General features: G+C 50.8%; 1 protein-coding gene across 3 annotated transcripts; it reads right to left on the bottom strand.

Annotated features, from left to right (window-relative positions):
• UBE2G2 (ubiquitin conjugating enzyme E2 G2) lies at window positions 1-26,569 on the bottom strand. Of its 3 annotated transcripts, none has more exons than XM_014479196.2 (6): window positions 26,189-26,559; window positions 17,856-17,891; window positions 17,716-17,761; window positions 7,189-7,307; window positions 4,918-5,042; window positions 1-1,736 (listed from the first exon to the last, which is right to left on the bottom strand). In XM_014479196.2, the coding sequence occupies exons 1-6, from the start codon at window positions 26,229-26,231 to the stop codon at window positions 1,419-1,421; spliced, it is 687 nt and encodes a 228-aa protein (XP_014334682.1). In that variant the 5' UTR covers window positions 26,232-26,559; the 3' UTR covers window positions 1-1,418. The 3 variants fall into 3 exon arrangements, with proteins under 3 accessions (XP_014334682.1, XP_070234366.1, XP_005899032.1); XM_005898970.3 differs by having other exon boundaries at window positions 1,496-1,736; window positions 4,902-5,042; window positions 26,189-26,536; XM_070378265.1 differs by lacking the exons at window positions 17,716-17,761; window positions 17,856-17,891 and having other exon boundaries at window positions 26,189-26,569.
• Window positions 26,570-27,181: the final 612 nt, after the last annotated feature.

Here is a 27,181-nt window from a genome sequence, read left to right as displayed (position 1 = left end):
TAGGGGGAAAATAGAGCTTTATTTTTACCGTAGACTCTGTCACAGAATAAGGACACCACGGGACTCTCTCGTTTCATTTAATACAAATGAATAGAGACATTCTGCAGAGGGACCGCCTCTGCACCGCCTCCGGGCTCACTGCCCTGTGGCCACTGCGCCCCGCAGTGCCCACCCCTCACACCCAGCCCACAGCCGCTTTCTGCTCTCCATGAAAGCGCTGCAGCCCCATGCGGGCCTGTGAGCACCACCAGGTGCGACACCTCCATTCCCACCCGTTTCCCAGGACCAGTCCTCAGACTGAACTTCAACCTGTAAATGACCCCTTTCTGAGGAGGAGGACTCGGGTTCCCACAGAAGCCTCTTAGCCAGAACTGCTGAACATTAAGCATCAGTGAGCTTGCAGGAAGCAGAGCCCTGCCCACAGCACGTTGAGCAAGGCGAAGGACAGCACAATGTCAAGTGTCCTGTAAGTCTTGCAGATTGTCCCTTATTTCAAAAATAAAACTCCTATTTAAATTGAACCTGTTTGCAACAGGCCAAATGTGTGATTCTGCACGCAACAGATCTGTTATTGCTTGAAACGTAACCCCCAGGGCTGAGCTGCCCACGCCGGGGCACGCAGACCGTCTCGAAATCACGAACCACAGCTGAGCGCCCGCCCATGACAGGGACCCGGGACCCGCAGCACGCTTCTCAGGCGCCGATCAGGTCCAGGTAAGGCACGCTCTGTGCTCTGCGCTGAGGGGAGCCGTTCCCTTCCTTCCCCTCCCAAGCTGCAAAGAATGGTTTTGTCCCAACAGTCATACTTGCTGCCACAGCCACTGTGTACACACGCTCAGAACCTCCTAGCCTTCAGACTGGAAAAGAAAACCTCCTGCACACCCAAAAGGTGTCTTAGCTTCACATCCTCGCACTCCAGGAAACGTACTAGTATCCGAGACTCAAGGGTGAGCTGCAGTGAACACCAGCAGGGAAGACGCTGGGCCTGACAGCCAGCACAAGACTTTTCTATGCACCCCCTTTTCATTAATCCACATTTTTAAAAAGTATTTATTTCCTGACAGTATTTCTAAATGTGACTATTTGTAACATACAACAAATGAAAAATATGACTAGACTGCAAGAACAAAAACCTGCTTGTGAAACAAGGTACTGAAACAAAGCCGTGTGCTCCTTGCTGGGGCAAGGGGACCAAGAGGGGCCCCGGAGACAGCCGCTGTAGCCCTCCGCCTGGGCAACAAAGCCCCAGATCTTCAGGAGGAGAGTCACTGGCTCTAGTCACGGGGCTGGCACGTCCCCTCACCACTCCCACTCCAGGAAGTGCTGGGTGCACAGGCGCGTCAGCGCGAGAGGCAATGGTGACAGCGCATCCGGTCCCCAAGCCCCTCGCGGGACGCCCCAGCTGCGCCTGGCTGCCATCATCCTACGGAAGCCCGCATTTCAGAAGAAAAGCCTGCCTGGGGTGGAAAAGGTATAAAAAACACAGATGCTGTGGTTCTGCAAGCTCGCCTTTTTTGGTACCAGCACAGAGTGTCCGTCCCAGAGGAAACCCCGCGAACCGCCTGGCAGTGCGTCTGCGCGCGGCAGTGCGTCTGCGCGCAGCTGTGCATGGGCGCGGGAGGCTCAGAGCCCCAGCGACTTCTGCACAATCTGCTTGGCGACCTTGTAGAACTGCTCCCGGTCGTCCCGCCACATCTTGGAGGCGTCCACGTTGGCGCCGCTCTCGTCATTGGGCTCTGAAAGAGGGAGAATCTCCAGGTGAAAGGGGCTCGGCCAGGAAGGGCCTGGCACGACCCCCTATATCCCGTAAGGGCACTGGCATCTCCCCACGGAGGGGACCAGGCAGACCAGAAGCTGTGGGAGGCTGTCAGCTCTCTGGGGAGAAGAGCCCCTCCTGAGGGGCCAGGCTGAAGAGTGGTGTGAGCCGCCCTCGGGCTTCTCCAACCCAGAGCAACGGCTTCACCTTAACACCAGCTGGCTGGCCGAGCAGCTGCGGGGCCCAGCCTCTCCACTCCATGGAAGCACTCCCCCCACGACCAGGGTTTCAGCCCACTCCTCCCTCGGCTCCTCTGAGGCCCCCGTGTCCCGCCTACGGGAGTCCCTCCAAGCTGCGTCCCCTCCTGCCTCCTCCAGAGACAGCCCCGCACCTCACCTCCATGGCCAGGTCTTGGAGAGCACCCATCAAGGGTGGACACTCACACCCAAACTCTGCTCTTCCCCAAATCCTGCTCCCTCTGGACTCCCGTCCCAAAGACAACACCCCTCCACCCGCCATCAGGGCAGGAGCAGGAGCCCCCTCACACCACGCAGTGAGCATCCAGGGTCTTCCCAGCCTTGCCCGCCTCTCGGCTGGGACCTTCCCCACCAGCTTCAAGCACCTGGGCTGCAAGGACGATCCTTCCTGGGTGCTGCTGTATGGTCTAACAGCCCAGGAGTGCCAGGCTCTGGGACAGCACCTGTCCACAGGGCAACCTCCCCAAGCTGGGCTCCAGCCACACCCAGTCCTGCCACCAAGAGGCTCAGCACTCGCCCCAAATGCCCCACCCCCCTCACCTTTTAACTCCTCTGTGTTCTAAGCTGACCTCAGGGAGTGGCCCAAGCGCCCCATGTCCTCATCTCGGATTGACTGCTGTGGCTGCACCACTGGTGGGTGTGAAAGAGCCCTAGACTGTGGGGCCTTAAGGCTGGGGTCAGTGTCGCCTGAGCTTTACACCCAGGATACGGTGTCTGTAATACAGCAGGACTCCCAGGTCAGAGCACAGGTAACCATGGCCAATGACATGGCAGACAGACACAAGACCATCTCTACGTCCACAGTTATGAAAAGTAAGCTTATGCTTGGAGAAGAAGCTTATGCTTCTCTGCATAAAAAAGCAGAGAAGACTATACATCAACTACTCAGGGAGGAGGTTCATGACACTGTACAGGAGGCAGTGATCAAAACCACCCCCCAAAAGAAGAAAGGCAAAAAGGAGGCCTTACAAATAGCTGAGAAAAGAACAGAAGTGAAAGGCAAAGGAGAAAAGGAAAGATATACCCATCTGAATGCAGAGTTCCAAAGAGTAACAGGGAGAGATAAGAAAGCCTTTCTAAGTGAACAACGTAAAGAAGTAGAGGAAAACAACAGAATGGGAAAGACTAGAGATCTCTTCAAAGAAAATCAGATACCAAGAGAACATTTCCCACAAAGATGGGCACAATAAAGGACAAAATGGTAGGGAAGCAGAAGATATTCTGAAGAGGTGGCAAGAACACACAAAAGAACTATACAAAAAAGATCTCCATGACCCAGTTATCCACGATGGTGTGATCACTCAGCTAGAGCCGGACATCTTGGAGTGTGAAGTCAAGTGGACCTTAGGATCACTATGAACAAAGCTAGTGGAGGTACTGGAATGTTGTGCTCAATATGCCTGCAAATATGGAAAACTCAGCAGTGGCCACGGGACTGGAAAAGATTAGTTTTCATTCCAATCCCAAAGAAGGACAAAGCCAAAGAATGTTCAAACTACTGCACAACTGCACTCATTTCACATGCTAACAAAGTAATGCTCAAAATTCTCCAAGCCAGGCTTCAACAGTACATGAACCAAGAACTTCCAGATGTTCAAGCTGGATTTAGAAAGAGCAGAGGAACCAGAGATCAAATTGCCAATATCCACTGGATCATAGAAAAAGCAAGAGAATTCTAGAAAAACTTCACTGACTATGCTAAAGCCTTTAATTGTATGGATCACAACAAACTGGAAAATTTTGAAAGAGATGGGAATACCAGACCACCTTACTTGCCTCCTGAGAAACTTCTCTGCAGGTTAAGAAGCAACACTTAGAACCGGACATGAAACAACAGACTGGTTCCAAATTGGGAAAGGAGTACATCAAGGCTATATATTGTCACCCTGCTTATTTAACTTATATGCAGAATATATCATACAAAATGCCAGGCTTGATGAAGCACAAGCTGGAATCAAGACTGCCAGGAAAAATATCAATAATCTCAGATATGCAGATGACACCACCCTTATGGCAGAAAGCGAAGAAAAACTAAAGAGCCTCTTGATGAAAGTGTAAGAGGAGAATGAAAAAGCTGGCTTAAAACTGAACATTAAAAAAACTAAGATCATGGCATCTGGCCCCATCACTTCATGGCAAATAGTTGAGGAAAAATTGGAAACAGTGACAGACTTTATTTTCTTGGGCTCCAAAATCACTGCAGATGGTGACTGCATCCATGAAATTAAAAGACACCTGCTCCTTGGATGAAAAGCTATGACAAACCTAGACAGTGTATTAAAAAGTAGAGACATTACATTGCCAGCAAAGGTCCGTATAGTCAAAGCTATGGTTTTTCCAGTACTCATGTATGGATATGAGAGTTGGACCATAAAGAAGGCTGAATGCCGAAGAAATTGATGCTTTTGAGCTGTGGTGTTGGAGAAGACTCTTGAGAGTCCCCTGGACTGCAAGGAGATGAAACCAGTCAATCCTAAAGGAAATCAATCCTGAATATACATTAGAAGGATTAATGCTGAAGCTGAAGCCCCAATACTTTGGCCACCTGATGCAAAGAGTTGACACATTAGAAAAGACCCTGATGCTGGGAAAGGTTGAAGGCAGGAGAAGGGGACGACAGAGGATGAGATGGTAGGATGGCATCATAGACTCAATAAACATGAGTTTGAGCAAGCTCCGGGAGCTGGTGATGGACAGGGCAGCCTGGCGTGCTGTAGTCCATGGGGTCGGAAAGAGTCGGACAAGACTGAGCGACTGAACACCACCACTCAGGAAGGACCAGCGAGCTGCAAGACAAGGGTTAGTGAAGAAAGAGAAGCAGGCCCCAGTGTCAAGTCTCTTCTCTGGACCAGAACTGCTTCTGTCCTGGGGCGGCGGGGCGGTGTTACCTGCCAGCATGCTCACCACCGACAGGAGGATCTTCTCCACGCTCTGCACGGGGCTCCAGCGCTCGGCGCTGCTCTCGTAGCCCATGGGGTCGTCGCCAGGAGCGTGCAGGATGGAGATGCAGACTCTGCCATCTGGGTAGACTGCAGGGCAGGACACACACGGTTAGCCAAGGGAACGCTGGTGACTGGGCACCCGGTCGGACCACGGAGAAGAGGTGTGAGCAGTGGCCACTGAGGGGAGCTGTCTGCACCCCGACACAACCGTGGCCTGGATACCACACTAACATCCACACACTGCCCACAGGCCCAGCAGGCCTCCAGGGCACCGCTCAATCACGAACACGGTGCTGGGCCAGCCTGCACAGCCCTAGTCCCCGTGGGGTGGCCCCATTTTCATACGGATTTTACAGGTATTACATCCAAGGGAATAAATGAAAGGCCATTTGGTCGTCAGATATTCTGCCCACGTGTCTCATGTAGTTAGGATCTTCACAACACTCTCATTATGAGCTTCTCAGATACTCCTCATTCTGCCATTAAGCCCCTGAAGTGGACTGTGTAAAACACAGGTTCCTGTGACTAGGATAAAAGCTACAGGAATTACTTAACTATCCAGAAAAACATAGGTACTGAGATTTCTCCTGGTAACTTATTCTAACAGAAAATGACCGCCTGAATTCTCTGGAAATCAGCTGTGCTTGAATTGAAACCCATCTTCCATCAACAGCACCCCTAACCAGACCCTCGGGATGCACCTGCCACTTCCCTTTCACAGCTCTCAGGTGAATCGGTACAGGCTCAGATACCCAGGGATCACTCGTCAGCCTGTAAGGCTGCTAAGTGGTAACAGTAACAGGCAGTTTTAAATAAACTGGCTGACTTCACCTCCACCATCTTGTCACCCTCTAGCAGAGGGAGCAGCTCTAAACAGCCTTTCCTCCACACCTCGCCCCTGCACCCCAACATCCAGCTCCAGCGGCTGCTGCGCTCTCACTGAAGGGTTAGAAGACCACGTGCCATCTGTCCTGGACACTGGGATGTCCGTCTGAGGTCCACACACACAGGACCCAGGCAGCAGCCAGGACACTTTGAACAGCTCTCCCTGCCACGGACAGAGAGGACATGTCCAGTTTTCAACTTCAGCGTCACTTCCTCATGGAAGTGGTAGGACCATGTGACGGCACTGCTGCCCCAGAAGCATCAGGAAGTAGCTGTGTCCCTGCCCCACCCCACTGCAGCCATTACTGTGACCTCCTAAAACCCACCCCCCCCCACCCAGGGGCCCACCCCCACCCACAGGGCTTCGTCACCAGCACCCACCGCTGGTGCCAGGCTGACAGTCTCTCTCCTCCAGCCACGGCAAAGCCCCAGCCTGTGCACTCACTCTGCCCTCTGCACTGCACACCGTGGCCCTTCTGAGACCACGCTGGTCATGCCGGCCTCTCCACCCCCTCACACCCTCTCCCAGCCTATCAGGGACCTCCACTGCTCCTCAGACAAACATCAGAATCCTTAATGCTGACTGAGAGGCCCGCCCTGGTTTGCCCCTGCACCCCCAACACGGGGCCTCTGTACAGGCCAGATCCCCTCCCTGCCCCACACAGACCCTGGCCACCCCTGCTGCTCCTCCCACAAGAGGGGGGCTCTACACCCCCATCGCAGGTGCCCTCCTGGCCCCCATGGGGCTTCTCATCTGTACAACCCCGTGATCAGCGCCCATCGCTGCCCTCAGATGGGAGCTCCTGACCGTCAAGCCCCTACCTCTGACTATTTGCTCACTGTGGCACCCCAGCAACCCACGGCGAATCTGCCTCAGTGTTTATGGACTGACCAACCTTCATGATGCTGTCACACAGTTCTCTCAAAAACAACTAACAAAATAAAAGTGGCACACATACTCACTCCCTGTAAGGCTAAATTTTAAAACCGTACTGATTATCTGAACATCAAATATAATATTATCAGACTATTAGCACTCCCATAACTCAACAACTTTATTGGCCACATATGTCTTTAAACTACCTCACAGGTGTCATTTTAAAGAATGTATTTATCTTCAATGTAATCTTATTTTTAATTACGCACAATCGTCTTCACAGTTGCATTTTACTGTTAACCACCTTGAACTTGCTGACTTCTTCAGTTGCCGCTACTGACCACAGTGACTGTCTAACGGTGTATTATGGGAAATTCCACACACACGGCAGAACCGCAGCACGCGACGCACGCCTGCCTATGCGCACCTCCAGGCGCCCCTGGGCCAGCACACTCCTTCAGGAGCACTTACTGTTGGGGTGAAACATCTCGCAGGTAAATCTCATCTTTGGGGGACTTAACGGGTAATCAAGTGGGAAACTCAGGATGGCAGGAAACACCCCAAACTCAAAACAGGTGTCTTCTGGGCCCCTGGAAGATATAAAAGAAAAACAGAAACAGGTAGATTTTCTTCAAAGTCTATCATGTTTTAGACATAAGTACTGCTGCTATTGCTGCTAAGTCGCTTCAGTCGTGTCCGACTCTGTGTGACCCCATAGACGGCAGCCCACCAGGCTCCCCTGTCCCTGGGATTCTCCAGGCAAGAACACTGGAGTGGTTGCCATTTCCTTCTCCAATGCATGAAAGTGAAAAGTGAAAGTGAAGTCGCTCAGTCGTGTCCGACTCTTCTCGACCCCATGGATTGCAGCCTACCAGGCTCCTCCATCCATGGGATTTCCCAGGCAAGAGTACTGGAGTGGAGTGCCATAGACATAAGTACAAGATACTTCTACTGCTTTACAAATAAATGCAGGTGAAAAGATGATCTAAATAACATGATGAATTGCCTCTGGATGGGAAGCACTGTGTCGCTGTCTCCTTCCAATCCGGCTTAAACCATGAAGGGCGGGCCAGGCAGAGTTTCACATTAGCAAGGGTGAGAGTGAGGCCGCAGCGCCTGCCAGAGGAACGGGATCAGAGAAGAGAGCCGGAGCCGGCATGCGGGCGCCCAGGATCCCGTACACGCACCAAGGCACGTGTTAGAGCAGGCTCCACTGTACTGAACGAACAAGCGGCCACCAGCTGGTATCTCGAAGGCTAGTTGTAGCTTTTGAAAGTGCCTGAGAAGTGACTCTGTAACCTCCAAGGGGCAGACCCAGAGCACACAGGGATGGCTGACTGATGAGGCTCGAGCGCACGTGTGTGAGCCGCGAGCCCTGACCTGCAGGCCTGGGCTCGCTCCACATTCTGGGCCGAAAGTCACCCGAGTCCTCGCTGTCACCAGGCACGCGCCTGCCTGCCTGGGTTCACGTCCTCCTCGTGCGGAAAATGGCAGAAACGGGCCAAACCACTTTCAAAGTCCTGTCAAATTTTAAAAACACTATTCTGAACAATAGACAAGATGCAAGGCCAGCAGAGAGAGCGGCGAGCCACCCTGCTCACAGTGTGACGGGGGGAACCTCCTCCCCTCACAGATACAAATGTCTCATAAAACAGGCCCGACACTTAGACCAGCTTTCCTAAGCAAACGTTTATAAGGAGGCAGAACTGACGAATAACAGCTACACACGTTGACACAGGGCAACACTTTGGGAAGAGCAGTCAGTCCAACAAGGAGAAGGGATCCTGTTCTCTTCACAGGAGCGGAGAGGGCCTGAGGCCAATGTAACCCCCGAGCCCCGAAGACAGCAGGGGACAGAGAGCCTGTGCCACAGCAGAGGTTCCCTGTGCAGACACCTGACTTCTCCCTGGTGAAGGCGCCCAGCGCAGCAGAGCTGGCACTGTGCCACTGTTGGGGGTGCAGGTGGAAATGGTCAAAACGAGATCAAGGCAACAAGGGTTTGGTGGAGCCATTTTTTCTCAACGGAAGACACACACGTGGATTCTGAAAACTGTGTCCCTGCTACTCTGGGGGAGACCAGAGGGAAAAGCTGGTCAGTGTGGTGCATGAGTGTCCAAGACAGCGGTACCAGAGTCTGGGACAGGACGGCCACACAGGGGGCGAGTGTGGGGGGCTCCCCGACAGCTGTCCCAAGCCTTCCCCTCTGAAGGGGTCTGCACCCTGCCCACTTCTCCAGCAGAGGATGAACACCACTGCGGGGCTCCCCACGCATCCTCCCAGGGGAGGTGCCAAGAAGGCTAGGGTCCCCCCACCTCGGGCCGGGTCCCAGATCAGGTGGCTGACGGGGTGCGGCGCAGAGCACAGCCCAGGCTGCTGACCCAGGAGCCTGCAGAGCAGGCCACGGGCATGCCAGGAAGGCTCGCAGCGCCTCACTGTCCCTGGCAGCTCTGAGCCAGAACAGAAAAGAATGTCTAGGTAGGTCGTGTTTTTGGACTGAGCCAACTAGTATTTGCTCAAGACTTTGATAACAGGTCTTTGTTTCTCATAACAGGGCTTTCTTTAAAATAAAACAAAACCCACTGTGTCGTCCACAGCTTCAGAAGCAAGATCAAACATTTCCTAAAGTGCTCCCACATCTGAAATATCAAAGCTACTTTCAAATACTCTGGCTCGCTACTGGTTGAAATGGGGGCTTCCTCTCTTCCAGGACACCCAGTGCCTTGGCCCAGCACGCGGGTGTGCCCACATGAGTGGTGGCACGCCAGCTGACTTCACGGAAAATGCTATCGAGTAAATTCCTGAACTTAGATGGGAGACATAATTAGTGTTGTTTTTGGACAGCTTTCTCGCCACACTTTAGGACAGCCTTGCTCCTCTTCCACTAAAGAGGGCCTCACCTCAAAACCATATTTATCTGAGGCAAACAAACTCTTCAAAGCCTATGAGTTATTTTCTACTGTAATTGACTAAAATGATGGCCTCAATTACTGCAGAGCTCTGAGAGATGTATTTTATTTCCTTTCTGAGACCAGCATTCAGAGCAGAGCAGAATGGCCTTGGTCTCCTCTGAAAAAGCAGCAGTCCACTCTGCTCTCCCGGCTATAGGGGAGCGAGAGGCTGGGGCCGGCACCGTGAGCACAGCACCTACGTCCCCGCCCAACCAGGCCCAGCAAGGCTCGGTCCTCTTGTAGGACAGTGGTTGCGGTCACTTGTAGAGCCAATAAACACTGGAGACACCCGGGGTTAATCTTCCAACATCACCCTTAAGTGAAGAACTGTGCTTTGCTTCTCATCTCTAAAACTGTAACACAAGAGATAACGCACGAAGCCCACGGCTGCATTCCGAAGGCGATGGGGAGGCCAGGGCACTCCACTGTGGAACCTGGGTGTGTCTGGGCTCGGTGAGCCATCTGCCCGCCAGGCATGTTCCAGGACCGCAGCCTGCCCGTCACTCCAGCTGCAGCAGGTGTGGAAGAAGCTGTGTTCATGCTGTTCTCTTTTTCAAGTTTGTCACAGCACACAGACAAGATGTCTCAAATGTACACACAAGGCTTGAAGTAATGGACAGACTGTAAACCCATTCACTAGCACGCCCTTGAACTGGATCACCTAGGAACAATTACTCTCCAAAGCCAGGACCATAAAAAGCATAAAAAAAGCATATGAAAGCATAAAAAAGAAGGGCACACGGCTTCACTGACACTCTCAGTCAGGGGAGCACACCGCCCTTGCCCACACACTGCAGAACCACAGGGAGCACCCAGCTGGCGGGCAGGCGGGCAGCTGCAAGGGGTGCCAGATCAGGGGCTCTGCTCTCAGTCAAAGCTTCATGCCAAAGCCCCTGCCTCCCCTGCCCACATGGGCTGCATACACAGCCCCCAGGAGCCAGGACTCCAGCTCTGGGGTGCCCTGCTGTGCTTCAAGACCCCCAAGTCACTGAAGGCACGCTTGCTGCATGAGGGCCACCTAGCCAGCAACGGGGCTGCAGAAGCTGCCAGGAAGGTCCTGCTGACAGGACTTACATCTGTGGGACAGACAGGACAGGCCACAGGGAGCTGTTGTCCTGGGGGCCAGTGGGAGCCTGGTGGTCTTAGCTGGACTGAGTGTCTACAGCCACCTGGGACCAGCCCTCCTCAGCACTGTCTCTGGGACGGGCCCAGACAGCCGCGAGCCTCTGTCATGTTCTCAGCACCCCAGGTCCTGACGTAGAGAACCAGTGCTGGTCACTCTGAGAAAGAAAAGCACCAGGCTTCCATTTCAGGAAAGCACGGCAGTAACAAATACAGTTTCCTTCCACAGAATTATTTTCATGATTAAATCTCTCTAAAGGTAGCCTACAGTTATCCCCTAACTTTTGCCTGTAACAGAAATTTCTGAAAACTTTACATCAAATAGATTTGAACTATATTTAAAGCTCACAAAATAAGTCCATCAATTACAAGAACGTCATAGCGAATGATGACATGGACAACAGCATCGACAATGTAAACTCTGACTCTAGAGAAAACAGGTATGTTAGAAAACACGCAAACACAGCAGCATAGAGAATAAATGCAAATGCTCCCCTTCCTGACCCACCTGAGGCGGCCACTGCCGAGTCTGCTTACCCTCCGGGATTCCCTCCACACGCATCCACTCGCACCTTCACCCACAAAACGGGGTCACTTCGTTAACAAGTATCATGGCACCACCGAGAGGAGTTTTTTAAGACCTGAATAAGTGGAGAGACATTCCACGTGCGTGGACTGGAGCACTCAAGATGGTTAAACAGTCAACACGCCTCCAACTGATCTAAAGACTGAGCACGATCCCGATCAAATCCCAACGGCTTCTTCACAGTAGCTGACAAGCGGATCCCCAGCTTCCAGTGGAAACACAAGGGGCCCAGAACAGGTAAAACACCTTGAAAAGGGAGAACAGAACACTGCCCAAGTTCCAAACATACTATCAAACTGCAGTGACGGAGAATGTGCGGCACTCACGGAGGGTTAGACACAGGTCAACAGGACAGAATTCAGAACCTTCACACCAAGGGTCAACTCATTCTGACAAAGGTCCAAAGTGATTCAATACAGGAAAGATTTTCTTTTCAACAAATGGTGCAAGACAAAGGGACTGCTGCTGCTGCTAAGTCGCGTCAGTCGTGTCCGACTCTGTGCGACCCCATAGACAGGAGCCCACCAGGCTCCCCCGTCCTGGGATTCTCCAGGCAAGAACACTGGAGTGGGTTGCCATTTCCTTCTCCAATGCAGGAAAGTGAAACGTGAAAGTGAAGTCGCTCAGTCGTGTCCGACCCTCAGCGACCCCATGGATTGCAGCCCACCAGGCTCCTCCGTCTATGGGATTTTCCAGGCAAGAGTACTGGAGTGGGGTGCCATCACCTTTTCTGACAAAGGGACAGTCACATGCAAAAGATATGAAGCTGCCCCCTACCCAATGCTATACCCCCAAATTATCCAAAACAGGCCCCAAAATCTAAATTTAAATACTTTAAATATAAAACTTCTAAAGGAAAACATGAGAGAAAATCTTTGTTATCTTGGATATATGACACCAAAAGCATAATTTATACACAGAAAAACTGCTAAACTGCACTTTCAGTTCAGATCAGCCCCTCAGTCGTGTGCGACCCCATGAAACTGCACTTTATCAGCAATAAAAACCTTTGAGTTTCAAAAGACTCTCTTAAGAAATTGAAAAGAAGGGACTTCCCTGGTGGTCCAGTGGTTAAGACTCCCAATGCAGGGGGCACAGGTTTGACCCTTGGTTGGGGAGCTAAGATCCCAAATCCCATATGCCACACAGCATGGCCTAAAAAATTAAAAAATGGAAAGAAAATATGCAGACTAGGAAAAATATCTGAAAATTACACATCTGATAAAGGACTTGCATCCAAAATATATAAAGAATTCTTAGGACTAAATAAAAGACAACCCAATTAAAACTGGGCAAAACTTTCTAAGTTCACCAAGAAAGACATCTGAATGGCTCTTTAGTCCATGTAAAGATGCTCAACAGCCTCGGTCACCAGGGCAACGCAGACCAAACCCACACTGAGACCCACCTCACATACACCAGGACAGCTGGCATCAGACAGCACAGAGAGGGTGAGGAAGTGAAGAAGTGAACACTCAGCACTCAGGTGGGAACGTGAAACCGTGGCTCCGCAAGTCTACTCCTGGGCACTCAGCCCAGGGGACGGGACACCTGTCTGCACACTTAGACCCGAAGTTCACAGCTGCACCGTCACAACGGCCCAAGAGGGAAACAGCCAAACAGCTGCCGGGGGGTGGGCAGATCCTTGCAGGAGATAAAGCACACAGGCAGGAGCCGCTGCCCCAGGCCGCACCGAGGAACCTCGAAGGCACCACGCCCAGAGAAGGAGCCAGAGGCCCTATCCTGACTCCACCTGTGGAAAAGTCCAGAAAAGGCCAGTCAACAGTCAGAGAGCAGATCGATGGTGCCAGCGGCTGAGGGTGGTAGTGGGGACTGAGTGCACACAGGCATGAGCACTTTTCTGGAAATGCTCTAAAAATGACTGCAAAACTCTCCTTATTTAATGTACTAAAAAATCACTGACTTGGCACACTCGATCCAAGTAAAACTCTGCATGTAGATCCTTTCTCAATAAAGCTGCTCAATGTACCCAGCCACACCAGGGTCTCTCAACCTCAACACCACTGCCACCTCGGGCATCCTGGGCACTGTGGGGCACTCAGCACTCTCCCACCCAGGACAGGGCAAGAGCTTCCCCTGCCACCTGGGGGTGTCAGCCACAGTGTCTCCAGACATGGCCCAACATCCCACAGGAGAGGCCCTACTCAGGGACAACACTGGTCTAGACCTGCCTTCCAACATCTGCATGAACCGTGGCCGTGCCGTCGGCATCCTGCTGACTGGACGTCCGTAACTTGGGCGGGACAATGACGTTTCCACATTTTTTTTTATGACTGCAGTGAATGTTGCAATGAACGTCCTCACACACAGGTCTTTATAACACCTCTTTTTTTTGTTTGTTTGTTTTTCAGGTTTTGTTTTTGGCTACGCTGGGTCTTTGTCACTGTGTGGGCTTTCTCTAGCTGCAGAGAGGGGGGCTCCTCTCTAGATGCAGTGCACGAGCTTCTCATCGTGGTGGCTTCTCTTGTTGAGGAGCACGGGCGCTAGGCCCGCAGGCTTCAGCAGTTGTGGCTCGAGGGCCCTACAGCACGCGGGCTCCGATAGGTGTGGCGCAAGGGCTTAGCTGTCCTGCAGCCTATGGGATCCTTCCGGATCAGGGATGGAGCCCATGTCCTCTGCACTGGCAGGCAGGTTCTCATCCACTGGACCACCATAAGTCCTTTATAACACTTCGATGAAGGACCCCCAGGCAGCAAACTGCTGGGCCAGAGGACACGCAGTACAAATTATTCACATGTGCTGTAACAGCTCAGGTTCATCTGAGCAGCCACAGCACTAACGGGAGCCAGCTTCCGTACTCGTCATGAAAGCCTGGTACAGAGGGCGGCACCATGCCAGTGGCCTTGGCACTCAGCATGGGCCAAGCACAGCCTAGGAAGGGCCTCAATCAGGGAAGTCTAGCCACAGCGGGTGTGAACCAGCTGGGACCCAAGTGTGCCGGCAGACACGGGGATGGAGTCAGCCAAGGGCCCAGCCATTCAGGAAGGGGGGCAGGTCTGCTCGTTTCACCACAGCCTCAGGGCCCTGACCTGGAGATGGGACAGCAGCTCGACCATGGCAGCTGCTTTAAGAAGCCTGAGGTAGGACAGAAACCGGGCAGCGAGACTCCAAGGACTCCACGCCTTGTCCTGACATGGAAGATAAACTACCACCCTGAATGGCAGGGCTCCTCCTATCCTGCAAAAGCGCGTGTCCACCGCCCCCGACCACTGCCACACCGCAGCAAGGGCCACTGAGGTTGCACAGGCCAGAGACCCTGGAGCTGGACAAGGTGGAGGTGAAGCCATTTGTCGACAAAGCTTTTGATCCAGAGAGGCAGAGTGACTGCCCAAAACCATAAAGCCACTCAGACACACACAGCCCAGGGACCCACAGCCCTCAGCAGGACTGACCGAAAGCCCCAGTCCTTTCCCCCTGGGCCATGGGCTCAAAATCTACCTTAAGCTGGGCTGAGAGTCACTGGAGTTCCTGTCTCCTTTAGTCCAAGAACAGGCTGTGGCGACTTCATTACTGTTCCTTAATTTGCTGCGTTTCCCATCCTAGGCCCTTAACCTTGCTTTTTCAGGGCAGAGCTGTGGGGTTACCCGGGACACATCTGTATTCTCAGACGAGGCCCCCATATGACTGGCTCTCGGTATTTGCTGCTGGGACATCTGAACAGACGTTTTCCTCGCTGCACAGCTGAGGCCTCGTAGGTAAGCACTACAGCAAAGCCAACAGCACCGGGCTCCCAGAAATAGGCACAGCGCTTTTTAGAAGCACAAGGGAATGGAGGGAACTCAGGAAACAATCAAAGAATAAAAAGAGGAAAGAGAAAACCTATCACACCAAGGAGCAAAACTCAGTCAGCCGTCTGCCAGAACAGCGGAGTGAGACAAATCAATGGGAGGACAGTTAATTCCTTAATAGATGTTTTCAGCACATTTGTAAACGGCCTCTTGTTTGTGGAAGGATCTGGAACGGGACCAAAACCCACAATCTCAGCAGATCCCAGGGCCGGGGAATTCCACACTAACGCAAAAGCCTATTCAAACACAAAAGTGCTCTACCTAAAAGCAGTTCTAATCACTTTTTAAGATAAGTTTTCAAAATATTGGTTTAATTTTATACTATTTACCTATAATTAGTAATATTTACTCTAACAGATTCATAACAGTAAATCCTTTAAAAAACACCACACACACTGGAAGGCTCGAGTGTCCCAGAAGGGCTTCTCATGTCCTGTTAAATGCGCCTCGGCCACGGCTTGGGAAGGCTGAAGGGCCATCAGGGGTTCGCTGACCCCTGTGCACCCACAGACCGGCTACCCTGGGCAGGACAGAAAGAATGCACGTGACCTGACAGATGGAAAGGACGTATTACAGACCAAGCTCACGGGATTCAATCTCTTGTTTCCCCAAAGATAAAAAGCTACCACTGACCTGAGTGCCTCAAACGCAGACAAGCTGACCAGGAGACGTACCCTCCAGTTTGGACCTGCTTTAGGGGGTGAAGGACAGTACCTGCTAGATACAAACGCAGACTGTGAAGTCATCCTCCTGCCAAAAGCACTTCCACACAGGAAAGAAATGGGCATCATAGGCCCAAGCCACTGGCTGTAACAAACGATGAGGCAATGCTAGGTGTGACATATTTTCTTTGGATAGTGTTTACTGGTGATTTTTAAAACAATTTGCTTACCAAAAAACCTCACTTTCACACCAATTTTCACGTATTAATCTAAGCTCCACAGACAACATTCAGCAGCAGTTTGTCTCAGACTAAACCTGATATGCTGCTGCTGCTAAGTCGCTTCAGTCGTGTCCGACTCTGTGCGACCGCATAGACGGGAGCCCACTAGGCTCCTGTCCCTGGGATTCTCCAGGCAAGAATAATGGAGAGCGTTGCCATTTCCTTCTCCAATGCATGAAACTGAAAAGTGAAAGAGAAGTCGCTCAGTTGTGCCTGACTCTTAGCAACCCCATGGACTGCAGCCCACCAGGCTCCTCCATCCATGGGATTTTCCAGGCAAGAGTACTGGAGTGGGCTGCCATTGCCTTCTCCGAAACCTGATATGAGCACTGAGCAAATGCAGAGCATCTGCTGATGCTAACAGTACACTGCATGCCCAGGTGCACACCTGCTCCAGCAAACCTCACACACCTCCCAGGCCTGCCCCGCCAGAGCATGCCTCGACCCAACAAAATCCCACCTGAAGAAAACTTGCTAGCTAACCGAAAGGCCTCATTTTACTAACAAGAACACTGAAACTGAGTTTAATTTCAACTTCCTTAAATTCTACCTAACCACATTTTGTTTAAAATACCACCTAAGAACGGTCAAGAATCACACACCTAAGGTCGAAAGAAAACAAGGGCCTGGGTCACAGGGCCAAAGAACACTCTGGAGTCAAAAGTCCACTGCTCTTTCCAAGAAGCGACACTTAACAGTGAAATATGACATCCAGGCAGGACCTTTCTAGAATGAAGTCAGGAACCACATTGCTCACCTTGGAACTAAGCCATGTCTCTAAGCCAGGGACAAGGGAAGGCCAGACACGGTACACAGCAGAGCAGCAGCAGGGGACCGGAAGGACTGGGAAGGCGAGGAGAAGGGGACGGGAGAAGTGGGGGACGAGGAGCGGGGAGACGAATCCAGGCTGCACCCACAGGCCTGGGGCCGCGCCGCACCGAGGAGCCCTCCCCACCGCCAGGGCCCCAGGCTCTCAAGGACTCTTCAAAGCCGGAGCCCATTCTGTTTGAGGCTAACCCAGAGTCCAAACTTCATCATTCTGAAACTCTACAAATACTTAACTAAGCCTTTCACTGGCTTTAAGGAAACACTCGTTCCCTTTGGATGAATGTTCCTGCTGTTTGTATTTTTTTCTTTTCAAACTTTTTATTTTATATTTGGGTACAACTGATTAACAATATGACAGTTTCAAGTGGACAGCAAGGGGACTCAGTCATACATACACAGGTATCCATTCTCTCCCAAACTCCCCTCCCGTCCAGGTTGCCACATACCACTGAGCAGAGTTCCAGTGCTACAGAGCAGGCCCCCGTTGGTTAACTATTTTAAATACAGCACTGTGTACACAACCATCCCAAACTCCCTAACTATCCCTTCCCCCATCCATCCCCCCAGGCAATCACAAATTTCTTCCCTTCTGTTTTGTAAATTAGTTCAAATGTTCAGACAGAGAAAAACTCAACAGAAGAGGTGCACTTGGCCTTTCTCTCTCTCCGTTGACGCCTCCAAGCAGTCACACTGCTGAACGTGACTCACAGTTCTGATTTCCAGTAAAGGCTTAAAACCAAACAACACATATGATGAACTCACATGATCAATGCCTCCCATTCAAAAAAATTCTCTTCATTCATGGGGCCTGCAGGCAAAGAAGAAATTCCACAACTTTAATTCTGTAGGAAACTTTGGCAGTTAGGAGTAAATGATAAAGACTGAACTTCACAGAACCTTACCTGCCACAATTCCTTCTGGAGGATTCAGCGTTAATTCTGTAAGATAAAAGGTAAAGCCATTATGAAAAAGAATGCATATTACCCTGCATTTTAACAAAAAACTGTAAAACATATAAAGCTATTCATACATGACATGGCATACATACTAGCAAATGGAAATTTTGCTTGTCCCAAGTGAATGCCGGCTGCACTGACACTTCAGATCAAGACTGTGTGAACAGTTCTTTCTGCCAGCAAAAAGGAAACTTTCAGAACTGCCAACACTTTCACTTTACAATGAAAAAACAAACAAACAAACTGGCTTAACTTTCCAAAATACTCCTGCTGGTTATTCTGACTTAAGCTCATAAATCAAACATGATATATTAAATCCCAACTGAATGGGAATTCCTGTCATGTTGACAGTGGTCATCAAAATGATAATGCTGACTAAGGACCTGCAGTCTCCTGAGTCTTCCCTGGGAGAGGACCCCGCGGGGCCCCATCGAGCTCAGCACCTGCTGGGGTGGTGACCCAACCACTCTGCTCCTACAGAGGAGCCCGTGAGCATGAAGCCCCAAGAAACCCTGGCACCTTGCTGAACTCTGTGGGCCACTGAAGCCGGGGAGAGTCAGGGTGCAACTGCACGGCAGACTTGAACCACAGGGAGGATGCATGCTGCTGAGCTGGAAAATCCCGCCAGAGAAAAAGGTTTCAGAAGGATGTAAATAGTCTAGTTCTGAAACATCAAGTTAAAGATGCTTACAAGTCATCTAAATGCAGTCTGTCAAGGGGGAAACTGGACCTGTGACTAGAGCCCTAAAGAGCAGTCCAGGCTGGACACATAAATCAGGGGTCGTGAACACAGGATGGCGCCTGAAAACAGGAATGGAGTAAAATTAAATAAAACGTAAAATGCATGTGCCCACAGACTCGTACGGGAATGTTCCCGGCATAGGAATATCATAACAGCCTCACATAGGAAACAACCCAAATGTCTATCTATGGTAAATGAACAAGGTACGATCCATCTACACCAGGGACACTGCTCAGCCACAGACACATATTCTTGCCTGGGAAATCCCATGGACAGAGGAGCCTGGTGGGCTACAGTCCATGGGGTGGCAAAAGAGTTAGACATGACTTAGCAACTAAACAACAATAAACATAAACTCAGGTATGTGTGCACACGGGCACCCAGAGACACGCTGCAGAATTTTTTTTTAATTGTTGATGTCATGACTTCAAGACTAGCGTTAGAATCTAGGTAGCAACCAAGATGCTTCTGTGCAGAGGAACTTGTAACAAATTATAACAACACCCAACTATGAATCCACTTCTAGAAAAATCTGAGGAAGTAGCAGGTGAGAAGTCACTGGATGTGACTAAGCAGTTTTAGACAGTAACACATAGCTTGCCACCGGAAGGGACAGAGAATGGACCCTGATGAAGCATAGTAACTAAGAGTAGTAAGACCTCTCTGGAATCATTCCTTCCAATGAATATCCAGGGTTGATTTGCTTTAGGATTGACTGGTTTAATCTCTGTGCTGTCCCAGGGACTCTCAAGAGTCTTCTCTAGCATGACAATTTGAAAGCATCAATTCTTGAGTGCTCAGCCTTCTTTATGGTCCAACTCTCACATTCGTACATGACTACTGGGAAAACCATAGCTTTGACTAGATGGATCTTTGCCGGCAAAGTGATGTCTCTGCTTTTTAATATGCTAAGTTTCTCAAAGCTTTCCTTCCAAGGAGCAAGTGTCTTTTACTTTCATGGCTGCAGTCACTGTCCACAGTGATTTTGGAGCTCAAGAAAATAAAATCCGTCACTGCCTCAACTGATTAGGATAGATGAACTACAAAGAGCTAAAGAGGGGTGGCGGATATAGTCAATAGGAAAGGGAGTGAGGTGCCTGGGCCTGGAGGAGGAACTTGCACCCAAAAGAGCTGGCCTTTTTCCTCCTGCATGGAGTTCCTTGGGAACTACCCCCCAACCCCCTCAATGACACCCTCCCTTCAGGGAAGGGCAAGGTCTAAACTCTGCAGCTGGAGAACAGCTACCTCCAGCAGCCTGACCCCATCCTTGGTCAACAGCGGCACCTACTGGTCAGCAAAGAATTACAGCAACCCCAAGAACCCACCTGCCAAAGCAGGAGACGCAGGTTCAATTCCTAGGTTGGGAAGATCCCCCGGAGGAGGAAATGGCTACCCACTCCAGTGTTCTCTTGCCTGGGAAATCCCAGGGACAGAGGAGCCTGGCAGGCTACAGTCCACGGGGTCGCAAAGAGTTGGACACGACTTAGCGACTGAACAACAAACAACGCTCTGTTTACTTGTTCTGCTGTTTTGTTTTTAAAACACACACACAACCATATTGCTTCATGTTTAATGATAAAAACAACTTCAAAAAGAGAAACAAAATCTTAATATCAGAGAAATTTGCAATGCCCATTCTTTGCCACTGATTCCTTGAGAATGATAATTGGTTGATAAAAACATTAAGTAGTGACTTAAAAAATAGATACCGCACAAAATAAAATATAAACTTTGACCAACAGTCCTATTTCTTGGAATTTACCCCTTGACACAAGGGTAAAAATAAGAAAAGGCGTGTGGGTAAAGTTAGTTATTTCAAGGCTTTTTGTAATAGCAAACAAACAAACAAAAGAGCTGGCAACGCCCCAAATGTCTACCAACAGGGGATCAGTCACATTATGACGCCCCTACTGACGGGACACCTCTGTGTCCTCATACAGGATGAACTCCAGGATGCAGCAAGTGGCACAAAATGGAGAAAAGTGCATAACTGGGATCTTTAAAAAAGAATTAAAATTAAATGAGGTCGGGGGGGCGGGCCCTAATCCACTCTAACAGGCGTCCTTTTAAGGAGATTAGGGCACAGCACGCAGAGTGATGGACACGTGAGGACAAGGAGGAGACGGCTGTTTACATGCCCAGGAGAGAGGCCTCGGGGGGCCAGTGCTGCCACACTGGATCTCTGATTAAGGAAGCGATTTCCGTGGCTTAAGCTCCTCAACCTGTGGCACTCTGTTACAGAGGCCCAGGCAAGCTAATACAGCACTCAAAAACTCAGACAGCCATTTGGAAATCATCTACAAATAAACCTTGATCTTTATCCCATACCACACACAAATCTTGACATGAATCACAGATTGAAATATAAGAGGTTAACAGTATAAAGAAATCACAGGAGAAAACCTTAGTGAGCTTATGTTAGGCAATGATTTTTTAAACATAACACAGGAGGCAAGAAATGGTTTAAAAGTCAATCAACTGGACGTCACTGAAAATTTTAAAACCTTTGCTCTTTTAAAGGCACTGTTATGAAAATTACAAGGCAAGCTGCAGGTGCTGTCACTCAAGGGACAGAGGGAAGCCAAGTGAAGGAGCAAGAGTCCTGCCAAACAGCCAGTGCACACAGCTCACACCGCACAGCGCACTCCAGATGCTAACCGGGCAGCAGCACCTGCTTCTTACCGCAGGCTTAAAAAGGCAAGCCACAGTCTAACCGAAAACATTTTCAAAATGTCGAACAGAAGACCTGCACCAGCATTATATAAAGAACTCTTAGGATGTAATAAGGAAACAATAAACTCAATTAAAAACTGAGCAAAAGACTCAAGACATATTATCAATAAAGATATAAGGATAGCACATAAAAACAGGAACTAAAACCATAATAAGATACCACTACACACCCAGCAAGCAGAGTGACTAAAACTTTAAACCTGCTCACACCAAGTGTCAGCAAGTCAGTGGGCCTCCTGATACCCTGCTGCTGGGGAGGTAAAATGGTATAGCTGCTTGGAAACAGTTTGGCTATTTCTTTAAAAATCAAACACACATCTCACATGTGACCCAGGAACTTACTCATAAGAAAGACAGGGAGCCACATGTTCACAGCAGGTTTACCTGTAACAGCCAAGAAAACTAGAAACAACCCAAAGGTCCACTGACAGGCGAATGCAGTGACAAGCTGTGGCGGGTCTGCCCACACAGAGGAACGTCCCTCTGCAAGGACAGGGAGCGACAACTGGCCAAAGCAGCAACCTTGAAGAATCGCAACATGATTGCAGAGTGAAAGATCTCTGACAAAGAAAATACAAACAACTAGGAGAGTGATAAACGTGACCGAAGGTGGATTAGTCATTGCCTGGGCACTGGGGGTGCAGGAAAGATAGGGCCCAGAGGATTACAAAGAGGCAGGAGGCGGCTCGGGAGGTGGGATGGCTGCACGAACACCAAAGTCATCAATGAACCCTTTATAGACCAGCTTACTGCAGGTCAATTATACCTCAATAAAACTGTTTACAAAAGGGTGGCTAGGAAAATAGACACCACAAAGGTTGAAAGACAAAGCACAAACAGGGATAAAACACTTGTAACACATAACCACTACTCAGCAGTGAAAATGGACACAGCTCTAATAAATGAATCTCAGAAACAGTGCTGAGCAAAAACTCAATTTGCAGAATACATACTGTGCAATCCCAGCCCCACTAAGTATAAAACCAGGCAGAAGTCAGTAAAATGTGTAGGAGGATATCACATGCTTCCCAGGCGGCACTAGTGTAAAGAACCTGCCTGCCAATGCAGAAGACAGAAGAGACGCTGGTTCAATCCCTGGGAGGGGAAGATCCCCTGGAGGAGGAAATGGCAACCCACTCCAGTATTCTCACCTGGAGAATCCCATGGACAGAGGAGCCTGGTGGGCTACTGTCCATTGGGTCATAAAGAGTAAGAAACGACTGAAGCGACTTGGCATGCATGCATGCAGGAGGATATTAAGTGACAGAACTATAAAGAAAAGAACAAGGAACACAAATTCGGTGGTCGTCACTCCTGGTGGGGGTGGGAAGGAACACACACCAGACTGCTCAGTTCCTGCTAACATTCTCCTTAAGCTCGTGTCATTTTACCATACCATCTGAATGTACACCTCCTATATTGTTTAAAATACAACACCTTTCACAATGAAACCCTTAAAAAGCTAAAAAGAGTTAAAGACAGGGAAGGACGACAGTAATGGGAAGGCCAGGGTGTCTGGTGTTCAGAGACGGCATTTCCAGGGGAGTAGGGCAGGGAAGGGCTGCCCACGGGGCTGAAGAGTCGTACTGGGCAGAGGGGTCGATGAGATCAGAGGCAGAAGGGCTGCGGCACACAGAGGCTAAGAGGTCAGAGGCTAAGAGGGCTTCTGGGCAGAGTGACCCAACCTGAATTTCTCCTGTGCTGGCAACAGAGCCTGGGCCAGCGTGGAACCCCAGATAGAGGAGAAAGTCTGAAAGTGGGCCAACAGACTACACGTGGATACAGAATAACATGAATCAGCAAAGACAATCGAAGGCCTGCAGCCCAAACAACTGGAAGAACCAGGCTGAGAGGCGTCACAGATGGACTTCGGGCTCCCGCAGCGACGCATCACGGTCGAGTGGGCTTAACACAAAAGAAACTTGTCGTCACAGTCTGGAGGCTAGAAATCCCAGCAAAGTGTTGGCGGGCCTCGTTCCTCTGAAGGCTCTGGGAAGGATCCTTCCTTGCCTCTCCCAGCTTCTACGGGTTGCTTCCAGCTGAGACAGAGAAGGCTGTGGGGCCACAAGGTGCAGAAGCACAGGGGCTTGGCTCTACACACCTAAGTCTGGGGTTCCTACTATGCCGTACTGGCTTTAACAGTGCCCCCAGGAGTCTGGGAATGTAACCTTATTTGGAAACGGGCGCTGTGCAGATGTAATCGAGTTAAAACAAGGACACGCCGGATTAGGATGGGTCCTAACCAATGACTGGCATCCTTATTAGAGGGAAGCCGGCCGTGGGAAGCAACCCGTAGAAGCTGGGAGAGGCAAGGAAGGATCTTCCTAGAGCCTTCAGAGGAACGAGGCCCGCCAACACTTTGCTGGGATTTCTAGCCTTCAGACTGTGACATAATAAATTTCTTTTGTGTTAAGCCCACTCGATTGTGATGTGTTGCTACGGGAGCTCTAAGTCCATCTATGATACCCCTAGAAAATCCCAGATGCATGAAGATAAAACATCAAGAAAAGAGGTCGGTTTAAGACACTTTGGTTCTTTCCCTGTCTCTCCTTTTTTCTGGCTGTAAGAACCTGGGCAAATCATTTTGTCTGTTACTCAATTCCCTACAAAATCTGTAAAATCAGGAGCCTGAACAGACTCACACCCAAGGTCCTACCACCTCAGAGTTTCTGCAGTTCTATGACTATTCAAGTACAAGACAGTGGGCCTAAACCCCATCCAAATCTATCCAATCCCTGGCACACAGAAACTGCTTCTGGGGGGATACCTTCCCAAAGGATGCACCACCCTAAAATACAGGAGGACAGCAAGCCGGGATGCTAAGGCACAAAAGACAAGAATCACTAAGTGGAACTTTGTCATGTTCCTGAGATACAGCATCAAGAACAAACCCCCCATAATACACTGTAGTCATTTTTTACAGCTGATGTGACAATGACCACAAACTCAGTGGCTGAAAACAATATCCACTGATGACCTCACAATTTTTGTGTTAGAGGCTGGGCACCCACAGGCCAGTTGGTTCTCTGCTGATACTCTCACAAGGCTGCCACCCAAGTTCATTCAGGGGCCTGGCAGGATCCCACTCCCAGCGGCTGCAGGACTGAGGCTCCAGGTCCTCACCGCTGCCAGCCAGGGGTCATCCTCAGGTTCCAGAGACCACCATGTTCCTCTGGTCCTGGCCCAGCCCTGTCAGAGGGGTCCTTCTCCTGCTCTGGGTCCCTGACCTCCCCTCCTGCCTCCTCGTCTGTTTGGGGGCCTCGTGTGATGACTGGGTTCCACCCGATAACCCAGGACACTCTCCCCACCTTAGTGTCAGCTCCTTAGTTACCAACATCTCCAAAGTCCCTCACAGTGGTGCCCAGGTCAGTGTCTGGTGGGTAACCGGGGACTGGCGTCTTTGGGAGACACTTGTAGAGCTCTGTGCTACATACACTCCAAAATGTTGTGCATTTACACATTAAAACACACAAGATACATTTCTGTGATACAGCTTTGAAAATCAACTGCTATTTACATTTTATTACTACAAACTGACAATATTATTACTACAAACTGACAATATGGTTGAAATAGTTAATGAGACTTTTTTAAGTTCGGTAAAGGGACAACATGAGAAAATACAAGCGCGATGATGCAAAGACTGGACTGAAGCAGCCACCTAAATTCCCTGTGCAGGGGTTTTATAGTGTCTTCTACAAAAATAACACCCACTGGCAGTCTAGAAACAGGGCCAAACACACAAACAGATACAGCAACACACACTGGGATGGCAGGAGATGGCATGTGTCCCCAGACACCTGACCCCAGCCAGGTGTCCCATGAGGAGACAGAGGCAGTGGCCCCCACCCCAAATCTGTTCAGGGGGAACCGTATCTCCCCACTCTGCCCCCAGAAGGCTTTCCTAAATATACATTCTTACCTTAGAGAACACTGGATGGTGAGCACTATTTAAACGTTTATTTTAATAAGCCTGCACTTGCAACACGGGTTCCCTCCAGCCAAACACCAATACTCTCTGTGCAGAGCCACCAAGACGATTTAGGGTGCGCGCATGTTTACCAGTTCGCTTTATGACATTCATTACTGTAGTTTATCTTCAAGTTTCTTCTGAAAGTGTTCTCAGTATAACGACAACTGTCACAGCGCACGCTCTAGACAGCCAGCTGTCAGGCACCTGCCTAAGGTCCATCCTCACAGATGGGGATGGGGGAAGGTGCGGGGCGAGGGCCAGGCCAAGGTCGGACAGCTGACCGGCAGGTGTGAAGCGCACGCAGGCTGCAACCGTGTCCCGGCAAACACAAGAGCATTCGTCCCCCACTCATCACCGAGACTCCAAGGGCGCCTCCGCGGTAGAAGGCAGAGAACGGTTCTCGTTTTCCCCTTTGCCTTCAGCAAACATCAGAAAATCCTGCGGGCACTAAGCACTAAGGACGCTGTGTCAACACCACCCAGAAGAAAGGTAGGTGGCACCGCTCAAAAACCCTTCGTTAAAGCGGAGACCCGAGTCTGACCTTTCACCTCCGGCCCATCACAATGCGCTCCCCACTATCCCCAGGACGCTTCCTGGACTTCCCAGGAGGCCGGCGAGGTGCCCCTCCCCGACCCGCGGGCGTCCGCGAGGCTGGGGCAGCGGGCCCTCCTGTTACCGCAGAGCCGGCGTCTCCAGATCAGCGCCACGCCGGCCTCTCCCAGCCGGACGTCGCGGGCTGTTCCGGGCGGTCGCACGAACCCGTCCCGACGGCGCACCGACGGAGTCCACGCCCCGCACCGGACTGCGGGCAAGGTGCAGTCTCGAACTCACGTTTGTACTCGGCCATCAGCCTCTTGAGCGCCGTCCCCGCCATCGTCCAGGCAACAGCTGCGCCTTCAGCCTCGCCTCCTCTACTCTCTTCCCTCCCGCCCGAGGCCGGGGCCACTTCCGGGTCGCCGCGAGGGCACAGGAGCGCTTCCGGGGCGCGGGGCGCGTGCGCGGTGTCCGGGCCCCGAGCCACTTTGTGCGGTCAGCTCCGCCTCCCTGCATCCAGGTTCCAATAGGAAAGATAGCAGATTTCGGAACCTCGGGCTCCAGCAGAATGTGTGTGAAGCGTCTGTTCCGTCCTCGAGGCCTCCGGGGTTTCGGCGGCGGGGACGCGGACGGAGGGTGGAGACGCCGAGGAGGGCGGATGGAAGGCCGGGTGGGCAGGGAGGGCGGATGGAAGGGCGGCTGGGTAGGGCGGCCTCTCGCGTCCCGAGTGAGCGGATGTCGTTCAGATTGTTCTTGGGTTGCACGTGGTACCGTGTTAGGGCTCCTGCGCCGTCACCCGCGCAGTTCAGAGGCGGTGACTTTCAGGCGCAACTGCAGTTAAAGCGAGAACGTCCACGCGGAGAGCGGTTGGTGCTCGGTGGCGACTCTCACGCGGTTTGAGGTTTGAAAAAGTTAGATTGGCGATTGTGGCCGTTTTATGCTCTCAGTCTGGGTTCAGCTTGGCCTGGAGAGGAGCTTTGGAGACCGAGGAGGGAGCAGAGCAGCAGCCAGACACCCCCGCACGCCCCAGGCAGCAGCCCCCTCGGTCTTCCCCTAGACATCTGCCTCAAGCCAGCATCCACCCTCGCTGCTCTGACTTCTCCACTGACTAATGTGTATCAGGTCACTAGATGAGTCCTTTTAAAATTAATATTAATGGTGGTTCTACAGCTGATTGGCCCATTTATTTATCTACTCCTCTATTGTGTTTCTTAGAACCCCATTCCTAAAAGTTTTTATCTTCACAACACTTATTCCAACATACTGTTGGGTAGAATTTACTACATTATG

This window comes from Bos mutus, chromosome 1 (assembly GCF_027580195.1).
Source record: "Bos mutus isolate GX-2022 chromosome 1, NWIPB_WYAK_1.1, whole genome shotgun sequence".
Taxonomy (NCBI): Eukaryota; Metazoa; Chordata; class Mammalia; order Artiodactyla; family Bovidae; genus Bos; species Bos mutus.
The sequence above is the reverse complement of the archived record's forward strand: the minus strand, read 5'-3'. Positions and strand labels throughout refer to the sequence as shown.